Source organism: Echinococcus granulosus, assembly GCF_000524195.1.
Source record: "Echinococcus granulosus chromosome Unknown EG_S00040, whole genome shotgun sequence".
NCBI lineage: Eukaryota > Metazoa > Platyhelminthes > Cestoda > Cyclophyllidea > Taeniidae > Echinococcus > Echinococcus granulosus.
The window spans coordinates 231,487-243,818 of NW_020170420.1; the positions used below are offsets into that span (position 1 = coordinate 231,487).

Sequence of the window (12,332 nt, forward strand, 5' to 3'; positions counted from 1 at the left end):
CCATGGCTAGTGAATTGACCATTTTGATGTAGCCAACTAAGTGTTCTTTAGTTCTTTCGAAGGCGTCGCCTTCTAAGTCAGGGGTCATTTCTCCACCCCCTTCTCCTCCCCATCCCCGTCTCCTTCGCTTCCGCCCCCGCCTTGCAGATGATAATCTCCTTTTTGTAGGTCTGTGACAATCATTCGTCTGATGATCCCCATCACTTCACCCTCTCCACGGAGTGTGGACGGCAAACCAATTGTTGCACGATCGCTTACACTGCATCTTCTGTGCTGTGCAATGTGATGCAACTCTCTTTCATTGAGCTGATTGACCACCAGGATCACGCCACTCACTTTTATTGCTTTTTCCTTTAAATTTTCTGTGTGCGAGGTTTTATTACCACAGACATCAACCTCCTGAAAATGTCTTCCAACACCTTTTGCATGACGCTTTTACGCCTTTAGAAGGAGGAGCCGAGGGAAAGGGGACAACCAACTGCATTCATAAAGTAGACATGTTTTGATTACCTGTCACTCATGGTACTCATTCAACCAACTTTCCAAGGAGACGTGGACATATCTTTGCTGCTGTGCCTTATACTTTTTGTCCCCGAAGTTTACAGCCAGGCCTACTACTACCCGATGGAGGTTTCCAACCGATCGGATAATTCTTAAATGTTAATTTAAACGAAAATTTTGGTGACTTCTCACCCCATTCCTCATGACCGGCATTTAAAACAGAAAAAGGGAAGAATGCGTGTGAATTATTTATGAATGAATTTTAATTGGCAAAGATGATATAAGATACGACGAGTTGATTTAGGTATTGCTGGTGATAAGATCGAACAGTAGAATTGCCGCCAGCGCGACAGTGAGAGACATGGCAATAGTGGCAATGAAGGGTGACCAGATTTGTCTGTGATCAAGGTAGTAGAAAACCCCGGCGAGGGCTATGATTGCAGCGAGGGTGGCAATGACAGTGGAGGCAATCTCGCTCCAGCTGGTTTCTGTAGCCACGAGGAGGATGAGGAAGACGACCGCGATGAGGACGAGTAAACCGGCGGTGAGGAGAAGGGCACCGGTTACTTCATTCACCTTGCTTCGGAGGCAATTAGGCCCAAGAATGCCATCTCCGCATCCCCAACCGTTGTATCCTATCGCCACGAAGAAAAGAATAGCTGCCACCAAGGCAATGATAATGTAGGCGACTCTCCGATCCATTTCTTTTCAACTAGTGGGCACAACGTCGTGAATCTGCCAACAGGGCTCGGTATATTTATTTTATAATGGCAAACCGCCATTTTTACCCCACTTTCATTGGCCTGGGAGGCATATATGTTACTGCGCACCAAATTAGTGTCAATTTTCCATCGAGGCACTAAAATTAGTCCAGAAATTCAATCACCCTTTACGGTTTAAGTGGTAAATTGTGGCATTAGTCATAGCTATAAATTTGAGCACTTAAAGCTGAAGTCATTTAAAGTTGGCCTTGAATCTGACAGGACTGGTATTGATGCCGTTGGATCAACTATGGTGCTTCCAAATGTACCCCCAACCTGGATGCATCATAACTGAGGGCGAGATTGTGGAGAGGAGGATCGCGGATATCGGCAGTGGTAGAGGGTCATGCACCGATGATGGTAATTGCTCGGGTGGTTAAGCACACCAATTAAACGATGTGGATTTAAGTAAGGCCGGAGTCTCCAATTTTAGAGGTATAATTTTGGTGATCCTTTTGTGGTGGTGTCCCATGCAGAAGTAGAGTAGCAGGTGTGTTTTTACTTCTTTTTCTTTATAAGCGCCCCATACGTCCACGTGTAAATGTTTTTACCATAAACCCGTCTAAATACTGTTCTTATCAAACTGACAGGCGATGATCGTAGCGTGCGTGTACGTGCGTGTGACGGGTCAGCGTCAGTTGGACATTTGATGGATTGGGGTGAAGTTTGAGAGACGGTCGAGTAGTCATATGTCAGTTTGTGTGTCTACCTGAGAGTGATGATCTCAACGTTGCGATGGTTCCGTCACCACCTCACGTCCTGTGAACATTCAGTTAGTGTGGAACAGTTGGTTGTGCCACCGCACCGGGATGACAGCTCTGATAATGCTTTATTGTATGAAGACTTTACCAGCGACTCAAGGAAAACGTCTAATCCCTCCGAGTGGATGTCTAGCCGCACATCGGGAAATGGATACACAGGAAAGAATCCCACTGAACGTCGCAGTTGCACCAGGACGGATAAAATAGGGAACAAACAGCTGGCAATGACTCACGGTGATTCAGATGCGTGTCCTCACCAAAAGTGGCTCAACCTCCTAATTGTTACAACCTAAAGGTCATGGTCATGTGGGTGGTAGTGATGCTACGATCGTCAAGTCGAGGAACTCCACTGTCCAGTCAATGATCCCGTGATTCGGCTGTCCCTTGCTGAGGAGAAGAAAAATGACAGAGATAAAAATTTGATTTTGAAAGGTTTTTGCCTAGCCAGAACACCATACCTACAAACTGCCCATGACAGCTACAAATAGATGCCTCGATTTGACAGGTAACAATAAGTACCTAAATTTACTCATTTTTAGGATCAACAGCAATAAAAGTGAAGGATAACCTCAGTTACCTTCATGTGATTAACAGTGCTGAAGTTTGTGGGGCCTACTTTCACATAAAATTGAATCACATAAATCAACCGACAAGCATTGCGGAAGAATTTACCAACTCCCACTTGGTTGTGGTTTAATGTTTATTAGGTTTTTCTTTTTTCTTTCCGTCTAATCTATCTGACGGCCTGCCTTTCTACCCCTCTGTTAATGATGGACTGAGATGTCAAAAAAAGTTTAAGCGGAGCTAGACTTGATCGCTTTGGTGTTATACAGTTGTGGTAGGCCGAAGAGGAGGGAGGAGGCACGACGCCGCACCCATTGCTGTACCCTCCCCCCCTCGGGCTCTACCACCGCCAGCTTTGCCATTGGTCGCGTGCGTGCACGCAAACACCCCTCACGGCTTGTCTTGTAAAATCTCACTTCACCTTAATGTTCATCCACCCATCAAAGTGACTTCCAATGGGTGGATAAATATCCAGTTCGATCACCCTTTTATGTCAGTTAAATCGCATAGCTAAAAAAGACATTTTTTATTCACTACTCTACTCGGTGATCCGTCTTACCCTCCTCCGACCCATTTTCAATTTACCGTTATGTCGATCTGTCGAGCTTTTCACCTACCTGTTTACGTCTTTACTTCCCAATCCTTCAATCACCTCTCTCCTCCCCACGTACATAACATTTTAGGGCTAGAAAGAAACAAAAGTTTGAGTAGGCAACAATTTTATGAAGCAATTACTTCTTGTAGGGAGAAACATAATTGGGGCATAAAACCTGTGCCTGTTAAAATTCCACCCTGTGCCAGGTTCTCATAGCCTGTGCAGAATCTCGCCATCCTCAAGGTGCTCACATCGCCCTTTCAACCACATAGACCCTTGACCTTTTATTAAAAATTAACGCAATTTTGGTGACATTTTTTAGCTTATGATATTAAGGTGCTATAGATTTAAAAACATTTTAATATATCTTGAAAGAAAATATATGTAAAGATGAAGGAAGCAATGCCATTGACCCATCTCTTAATGTGAAATCATGAAAGAATGTGCGATTTTATTTTTTTTTTTTTTTTTTTGTCTTTATTTTACACACCAGTGCTTCTCCAATGCCTCACAAGGCCATGCAAGCACACACACACGACTCATGATTTAAGTCACCTGCCTGAAAGGAGACCATCCAACGCATCGATCAGGCGCTTTGTGGGGTTTGTCAAGCACTTCTTCACTGTCGACTAAACCTGTGAGGTGATGCCATACACACACACTCACACTCGTGTTTGAAAACGGCACAATTTTTTTGCTTGAACTACAGAGGAAATCGGATAAAAAAACGGGAAAATGCAGAGAGAAAACAGGAGAAAATGAAGTAGGTACTAGATATTCTGAAGAACTTACTTGTGTATGGTTTTTATGTTTAATTCCACTTACTGGAAGCTAAAATACACTACAATGTTCAAGAGGCTGATTTCCCTCCAAAAAAATACTACTGATTTGCAAATAAGTAGGGTGCGCGCTACTACCTGTGTATTTGAGTAGTTACTTCTACCGACCTCTGCATCTTGATTGAAATGTGATTAATATGGTAACGAAATCCGTCTTTATTAACTTTAATTACCAGAAAAGTTGTTGAAGCAGTCTATTTACAGCAAGAAGAAGAAGGCTACTTCGATGATCATTGTGGCGGGGGAGGGGGGAGGGATATTAAGGGGACCGCTTTAAGCTAGCCAATGAGGTGTCGCTTCGTTTACTGGGGCCAGTCAAAGCTCATTTCGCAGGCTAAATCAGTCAAGTGAAGCTTTTTTTGCTATATGTGGGAAAAAATACAAATTATAAATTGAGAATGTTTGACGGCTCCCAAAGATTCCATCACTTAGATGATGTCGTGGGTCGATCTGTCTTGGCATTTGAGTTGAATCTGATTGGGAGTTGTTCCCTTTGTACAACGATCCACTCTATCGAAGTCTAAACCATCCTCCGGAGCGTAATTCGTCTACCTGGGAGGGTTTTTTAGTCCCAAGAATTTGTCTACACATTTGAGAGGGAAGAGAGGGGTGGGCTTTGCAACCATGCCTTCTCAAGAGGTCAAAGAAGGCTTCACAATGGACGAGCTCAAAGTACAACCATCGGGTTTATTTGCCTGCCATCTGATAGGGGCTGTTCAAAGGAGGAAGAAAGCTAACGGGAGAACAGGAATGAAGGCTAGCATTCCACAGATGGGCGCATCCTTATCATTGCCTTTAGTCCGGTTGGAACGAGAAATTCGACAAACTTTTGGCTTAATGCGATTGGATGGGATGTTGATGGTTTAACAAGCAAATACCGTTCGACGAGCTTCTGCGCAGGTGAAGGCGCAAGCACTGAAGAAGATCAATTTTTACAATGAAATGTCAAGTGTAGGATTGTTCGGCTAAGCGGTTGGCACTCGGTTGCACTACCAGACGGAAGAACACGGGACCGGGCGAAAAAAGAGGTCAAGCAGACAACAGCGCTTATTCCACCTTGTCCCGTTTGACATGATGGGCAACTCCGGCTACTAGAGAAGCAACAGCAACAGCACTCATGGCAACACGAATGCCGATCTGATTTGGTGACTCAAAAGGTGGCTACCTACACTCCAAAGAAGGCAACCAGAGGAGAGAAAACAACAATTGGTGGAGGAGGAGCCGCCTTTTTCTGGGACGGCATATACCCATTCATTCTGAGCCCATCCAACTGTCCATCCGTCCCCGTTTATGATAGCTTTCAATCCCTACTTTCTCTTCATTCATTCGGACATCATGTTGAGCTCTTCACCCACTCCGCACTTGCATGCAGCAATCACAACTCGCCTTATAATTCCCCAAAAAACCCCTGACCCAACGTCAAAAGCAGTAATTCCCACTCCATCAACTTTATTTACTTACTCCTCCCTCCACCCGTAGCCAAATCAGCCACAAGAATAGCAGCCAAGGCCATGGTGAAGGACATGGCAACCGAGGCCAAGAAAGGTGACCACAATTCGCGTTGATCCAGGTAGTAGAGGACCCCAGCCAATGACAGGAGGGCCGCAATAATCACAACCACCGTGGCGACAATGTTGGCCCACGTGTCACCTTTGACAACTAGCACAATCAAAAATATACCACCAAGCAGAACTAAAAGCCCAGCTGTCAGGAGGAGGGCGCCCGTCACCTCATTCACCGTCGAGATGAGACAAGTGTCACTGAAAATACTGCCTCCACATGACCAACCGTTAAAACCGATGGCAAAGAAGAAGAGAATTGCTGATATGATGGCAATTATAACGTAGATAATCTTTTGGTCCATCTTTACTTTAAAATGACACGGAAAATAAATTTATTGGTAGATTTAAACAGTATGTATCGATTTTTCTTGTCTTGTCAACATAAACAACACACGTCATGGTTGTACTCTAATTGGATGACGTTGACCTCTTGTAAAAAAATGCATTTACTCAGTTTTATGATTTTCATTCAAACTTGCTAAACTAACTTCAGAAATATTTTTAACAATTTGGAAAAGGTGTACACATATGCCCTATTTTGCAACAAATTCTTGACGAGGGAGATGGAGTTGACAAACTCCCTCCAACCTGTCACCGTGTGATCGATACAGTTGATTCAAACTAGCCTGTCTACCAAAATCAAGGCTACCATGAGCCTCTTGAATTGCCTTATCCTTTTGCTCATTCCTTCCCTCATCGATGGCCGTATAAGAAGGGGACGAAACTCTGATGGCATGTTCAGAGATATCAGTCAAAAAGCACAAGCAGTCCTGTAAGTTGGGAGCAATTTTTGTGAAAAAAAGGTCATCATCAACTTAAACGTCTACCATGAATACCCTACTGAAGTAAATTTAGGTAAAACGTAAATATCTGCTGCCTTAAAGACGCCTTACTGTCAATCCACTTTTTTTCCTCTCAAAGAGGATGTGGCATGCAGCACGAACTCTGCTACTCCCTGGAGGTCAACTGCTTCCGTTTTGGTGATGGCAGTGCAGTTATCTGTACAAGGAACTGTAAGCTGTGCATGGCCTGTGTCCACCTGGAGCGTGGGTCCATCATCCGCCTCTGCCGTCCGCACAATGTAGTCTGCTGTAAATCCGGCGATTGCGCCCAACTTTTGCCTTGCATTGGAATTCTTCTTCACACCAAAAGTCCCTCCAGTTAGGGGTAACTTGTTGGCATTTCTCAGTGTGCTTTTTGCCTCACCAAAGCCAGCCGTATTTGGTCCTTATGTTATACCTTGATATTTGGCTCAATTAGCACTTTTTATTATCCAAGAAAGATAGAAGAGTCCGATCTAACCGTAAGTAAGGTCTTTAGATTATTTCACTTAAATTCCTTCTCTTGACAAAATTTAGATGATCAAACACTTGTTTTATGAACAAAATTTGTTGATTTGGAGGTACAAAGAATTTTGGCAACATTATGCAACGAAACGGGCTTACAAAAGTCCCTTAAGGTCTAACAAAAGCCCCACTTGATATTACTCTACCTGTGAATCTGCCCTCGGTAGCTTGTGCTTAAAGAGTTCCTCTATCCACTCCTTCAGACGAGTGGCATCCGCATTGTCCGTGACATCGGGATACACGGGCACTTCACACTCTTCCACAGTTTGAGTGCCTTTGTCGACCGTGAGTAGCACATTTTCCGTCTGAGTTGACTTCCACTGCACCTCCTGCTCGTACCTCGGCGAGCAAACTGCTCGCACTCCGTGTCCATCTTTGGGCATGTACAAACGCATGATTGGTGGTGACGTCTCACCACTAGAACAGTCGAAGTCGTCGCTCCCTTCACTAATTTCCTTGCTGGGTGAGCACTGAGAAGTAAAAAAGGGGACTTCAGTCTTTGTAACACCATAGCTGGCTGAGTCAGGGCTCATATTAACCGCTAGCTCTACTTCCACCTTCCTATTACCATTTTCAGTAGAAATAAGCGTTACATGCTTACCATTGGCGCCCACAGCAATTGTGCCATTCGTGATGTCAAACTGGAAGAAAAATACCATCCTTAAACAGGTGCATAAAAACCGCCCACTTTACTCAGGAATGAACAGAAGCAGTGCAAAACAATACCTTTCTGAGTTTCTTAGAAGGTGGTCTTTCGGAGTAATCGGTATATTTTCATCCACCTCGCCGTCGTCTGGTTCACCAATGTCTGCAACCTGCCACGCTTTGGGAGTGTTTTGAATGGGTGAAATGCCACCTTCCTTATGGTTAGCCAAAGCATGCATCTTTGTGTCAAAAACATTTGTTCTTTCGGATAGAGGCTCGGTGACCTCATACACAGCTGACATCATTTGTGGTGATTTTGGACGTTGCATTTGAATCGGAGAAAAACAAAAATCAAACTTTGTTTCGCCTTGAGAGTTTCGTATTACATCTGGTCTGTCTTCATTGCCTGAGGATTCTTCCATTTCGGTGGTGTAGGTCATATTGTATGTGCTGAACGAGGACGATGGCATTTTACGTCCTACTTGGGCTAAAAACTTAGTCAAAGAAAGATAACATGCCAATTGGGCTTAATTCTGTAGACAGTAAGAGGCCAGATAATGAGTCGAGGTTCTTAGCCTCTCTTTCGAAGCAAATTGTGGAGTTCTTAACTTCGACATGGGGATCTATGAAAGATGAAAGATCAGTTATCCATAACTCACCACGAGGAATAGCTAGATGAGGTGAATCGCTTCTAATGATTAGAGCTAAAAAAGAAATAGCAGTAAATAAGTATTTTGTTGCCTTCTGAGCAATAAAGGCGGTACCTTCTCCTCTATGAATTTCTGGAGGGGACGCTTCAAATGTTTGGTTTTTATACTTTTTAGGCGGGCTCAATTGCCGCTTTTGGGTAATATTTTCACCCATTCACCCTAGTTTGCAAAAAAATTGCCATTTTAAGTTGTATAAAAACGTTGGTATGGGAGGAAATAAGAAAGTAAGTTTTTCCTAATCGGTGACATCATGCATCACATGAACACTCGTGCCTAAAAATTGGCAGAGTTAAATTTGTCCATAAAGAGCATGTAAAAATAAAGACAAGGAGCTAGGAAGAACCCAAAATTTATTATAGGCAGATAATACTATACAGTGTTCAATAATTGGTCCAAGGAAATGAAGAATATTTCATGACTGCGCAACAGAAATGCAAATTTATGCAAAACTTTCGAATTGAAATACGCGAGGCGGAGTTTAATTGGGCCATGTACATTCGAGTAACAAAGTGATAAGTTTTGTACAACTAGCAAACGATAAGTGAACAAAAGCATTCAAGAATCCGCCCTTTCGGAAGCGACGGACAACACACCAATGAGACAAAGTTTTTCCCTTCAACTTATTGTTAACTTTTTCTCGCCATTAAACAAGTCGGGGAATAAATCATTTAAAATGCTCACAATTACTTGTACGAAATTGTTTGGCTCCTTCCAAAAATGCGCTGTGACAGCAAATTGCTATTCGAATAATCTAAAACAGACATTTGCATTTATATATGCCCCAGCTTCATTCTATTTCGAAGCTCTCATCTGGTCAAAGTGTGTGACAAGAGTAAGAACCATTGACTATTGAACGAGGGTAGCATTGCTAGTTAACTGCGACATGTTTATTCTTTCTATAATCCTCTTCTGACTTGTCAGTTAGTTCGTCCAGGAGGTTGCACCTGCCACCTAGCGACTCCCTACCCCAATAAAAATGCCTTTAGAAACCGCCTTATGTGAATATGTATTCACCAAGACTAGAAATACTAATAAACAACTAAAATGCGCAAAAGGGTCTTGACATTTACTTAAGCAAAGCACTTACCCAATAATAGACTTAGGGGTAAGTCGATTTTATTAGGTAAATATGGGTTTTAAATGCTAATTGCATAGAAACGTCACATTTGCGTTTGAAAATCGTCTGAAATAAATAAGTCCTATTGAAGTTGTATTGTTTCCTAAGACATCATTCCCTCCCAAATCTTGTTTCTTTTGTTTAAGTCACTCTTACCTTGTGGTGCTCATCATAATAACACGAGGGGTATTGATGGCCACTTTATCCATCCTCTGCTTATTTAAGTCAGTGGCTTTGGCGCTAAGACGTAAACTCTGGCTATCTGTAAAGAAAGCGCGATTCCACTTGCCGGAAATACTCCCGGCGGGTAACAACTGGCGGGGGTTAGGGAAACAGACGAGAGCGAGGCAGATGAAAACCTACCAACTGCTTCGGAAGACCGCCTTATAAGAAACTTAACAAGGTATTGTTTTGCAGCATTTCCATGTGTTCTTGGGTGAGAGAGCCTACGTCTGTAAGCTCTTAGGTAGGAAGCTTCTGTACCCGAATTTAGGAGGTAACCCTTGTTTTTGGGTTATCATCACGAGTGGAACAGTTACTATGGGTGCTGATGGTGAGTATGTGGCGCTTATTTTCTTACCACTACTGGAATGTACTTTTAATGGGCAGGCAGGGTGGGAGGAGTGTTACTAGTCAAATTAAATCATGACCAAAGCAATGTTGTTTGTTTACAAAGGCTGGAGTCTCTTTTACGTGCTCTTTTATATCTTAGTGTTCACCTATCAATAGTATCAATGACGGAAACAACGCCTTCGACTGTTCTAGTAGTGAGACGTCACTGCTAATCATGCGTTTGTAAATGTCGAAAGATGGACACAGAGTGTGAGCAGTCTGTTTGTCGAGGTACGAGCAGGAGGTGCAGTGGAAGTCAACTCAGACGGAAAATGTGCTACTCACGGTCGACAAAGGCACTCAAACTGTGGAAGAGTATGAAGTGCCCGTGTATCCCGATGTCACGGACAATGCGGATGCCACTCGTCTGAAGGAGTGGATAGAGGAACTTTTTAAGCTCAAGCTGCCGAGGGTGGACTCAGTCTGAGTAGTTTGTAGGAGCTTTTGTTTGATTTTAAAGAACTTTTTTTTCATTGTACAGCCTTTTCAGTAATGACACCTGAACCACTGTTGCTGGTTAGCTTTCTCCACTACCTGTCTAAACATGACTTCCTGTCGCCTTTCTTGACATCTGTGGCCATGTCTTTCATCGTGGCCTTGGGTGCTACAGGTGATGAGCGAATTTTGTGCCGTTTGTATTGAACTGACTATGGAGATGAATGAATGAGCGAGTGATTAAAGTAAATGGAGTAGTAATTACTGTTTTTGCTGTTTATTGAGTATCATGTGCGAGCATTTGGTACAGATGCAAAAGGTTTAGGAGCAAACAAGGGGCTGATAAGGATGCCAGTGACAGATAAGTAGTGTAGAGAAAGAAATGGGGGTTACCGGATAGGAGTGGACAGGTGGACGGTTAGAGGCATTGAGGTCGTTCATGCAAAGTCGTAGAGATGTGAGGGGCGCTACTTTAGTGGTGGTATTGCACTCAGAAGTAGAATGGCTGGTGCGCTTTCAATTGCCCCAGTTGTGGCCACCCTACACGCTTAGGGGTTGTCGTGGATCCGTCTAGACGTCGTTCATATGACGCTTTTGTGCGCGTGACATGAGACCGTGTAGTGATGGGCCAAACCCTAAGAGAGGTGTAAAAATCGGCTCTTTGGATTCTGCTCTTCGCTCCTCTCTGCTCATCCTTTCAGAAGGCTTCGAGTGCTCCACGCTCTGGTGATGCCATGCATGCGATGCTCAAGCTTTCATCAGCTAGACATTTGATGGAGTGGCGCACAGCTTGAAAGCCGTTCAAATGGCCGCATATCCGTCTGCCCGTCTATCTACCATTGAATGTCTCGACCGTAGCGAGGGTTTCGTCACCAACTCACGTTACAAAAGTCATCCATTCCTGTCAAGATTCAATCAGTGTGTAGAATGCTCGCCTACTCCTCAACGCCCGATGGACATATGACCTGAGGTGCGATCTGGTAAGAGAGGGGACGAATTGTTATGTTGAGCGGCGGCACGGTTGGCTCACACTGTATAGCATGCAGAATTTTAGGCCATTAAAACAGACTTCTTAGGATGGCACAGCTGCCCTCCATCCTAAAAAAAGGTGTTTCAGAATTCTGATTTTACTTGAATTGCCTAGAAAGAGAACTTGGCACATGTAAGCAAGTGAGCAATCAGGTGTGTAGGTAGTTGGATGCCTACACAGATAAACAAATGCCTAGATGGGTAAAGTGGTGGGTGCGCGATGAGGTAGGCTGTTAGACAGGGCGACATGCACAAGAGTGGCGAGGGATGGAGAGGAGCGGCAAGATTGGTATGGAGACCAGTAGGTAAAAGTTAAATACATGCAAAGCCATAAGTGAATAGATGGGTGGAAAGATAGATAGATAGGTAGGTAGAGACAGATAAATAGAGAGATAGACAGATAAATAAAGGGAGAGAGATAAATAGATAGGTAGATGGAGAGGTAGATAGATAGACAAATAGATAGATGGAAAAATAGATACTTAGGTAGGTAGGTAAGTAGGCAGATATAGGGTGGATTCGATATTGGCCGTGAACCATCTGGAACAGTTCTTTGCCGAGCTGTCTACGATACGCGGTTTTTTGTTAGTGGCTATACCTTCAGGTCAGTCTTCTACTTCTAGCGATGTACATGAGAATTGGCATGCACAGTCCCTCCTTTCCACGACACAGTTCCCAAACAGGATGCAACTCCTGATCCAGTGGAATTGCCAAGAGGAAACAGTGATGTTGCCGTCAAGTACCTCCTCACTTGCATGCAAATTCGACGACTGGCGCGGTTGGCTAGTGAGTGTTTCCCCTACAGCATCACCTGCGTTGTGATGGTCAATGGTCGGGAGATTGGCCACGTGGAGA

The 12,332-nt window shown here is 43.7% G+C and overlaps 3 protein-coding genes across 3 annotated transcripts; 1 reads left to right on the forward strand and 2 right to left on the reverse strand. All coding sequences in view use genetic code 11, as the record gives it.

Annotated features, from left to right (window-relative positions):
• Positions 1–801: 801 nt before the first annotated feature.
• Positions 802–1,203, reverse strand: EGR_05445 (hypothetical protein; the record flags this gene model as incomplete). The annotated part of the gene is made up of 1 exon (XM_024494694.1): positions 802–1,203. One exon carries the CDS (start codon positions 1,201–1,203, stop codon positions 802–804), a length of 402 nt encoding a protein of 133 aa, XP_024350879.1.
• A 3,534-nt stretch (positions 1,204–4,737) lies between these two features.
• EGR_05446 (hypothetical protein) lies at positions 4,738–8,044 on the reverse strand (the record flags this gene model as incomplete). The annotated part of the gene is made up of 6 exons (XM_024494695.1): positions 4,738–4,814; positions 5,483–5,890; positions 6,218–6,309; positions 6,528–6,718; positions 7,076–7,589; positions 7,656–8,044. 6 exons carry the CDS (start codon positions 8,042–8,044, stop codon positions 4,738–4,740), a joined length of 1,671 nt encoding a protein of 556 aa, XP_024350880.1.
• A 1,897-nt stretch (positions 8,045–9,941) lies between these two features.
• Positions 9,942–11,242, forward strand: EGR_05447 (hypothetical protein; the record flags this gene model as incomplete). The annotated part of the gene is made up of 3 exons (XM_024494696.1): positions 9,942–9,958; positions 10,245–10,425; positions 11,150–11,242. 3 exons carry the CDS (start codon positions 9,942–9,944, stop codon positions 11,240–11,242), a joined length of 291 nt encoding a protein of 96 aa, XP_024350881.1.
• Positions 11,243–12,332: the final 1,090 nt, after the last annotated feature.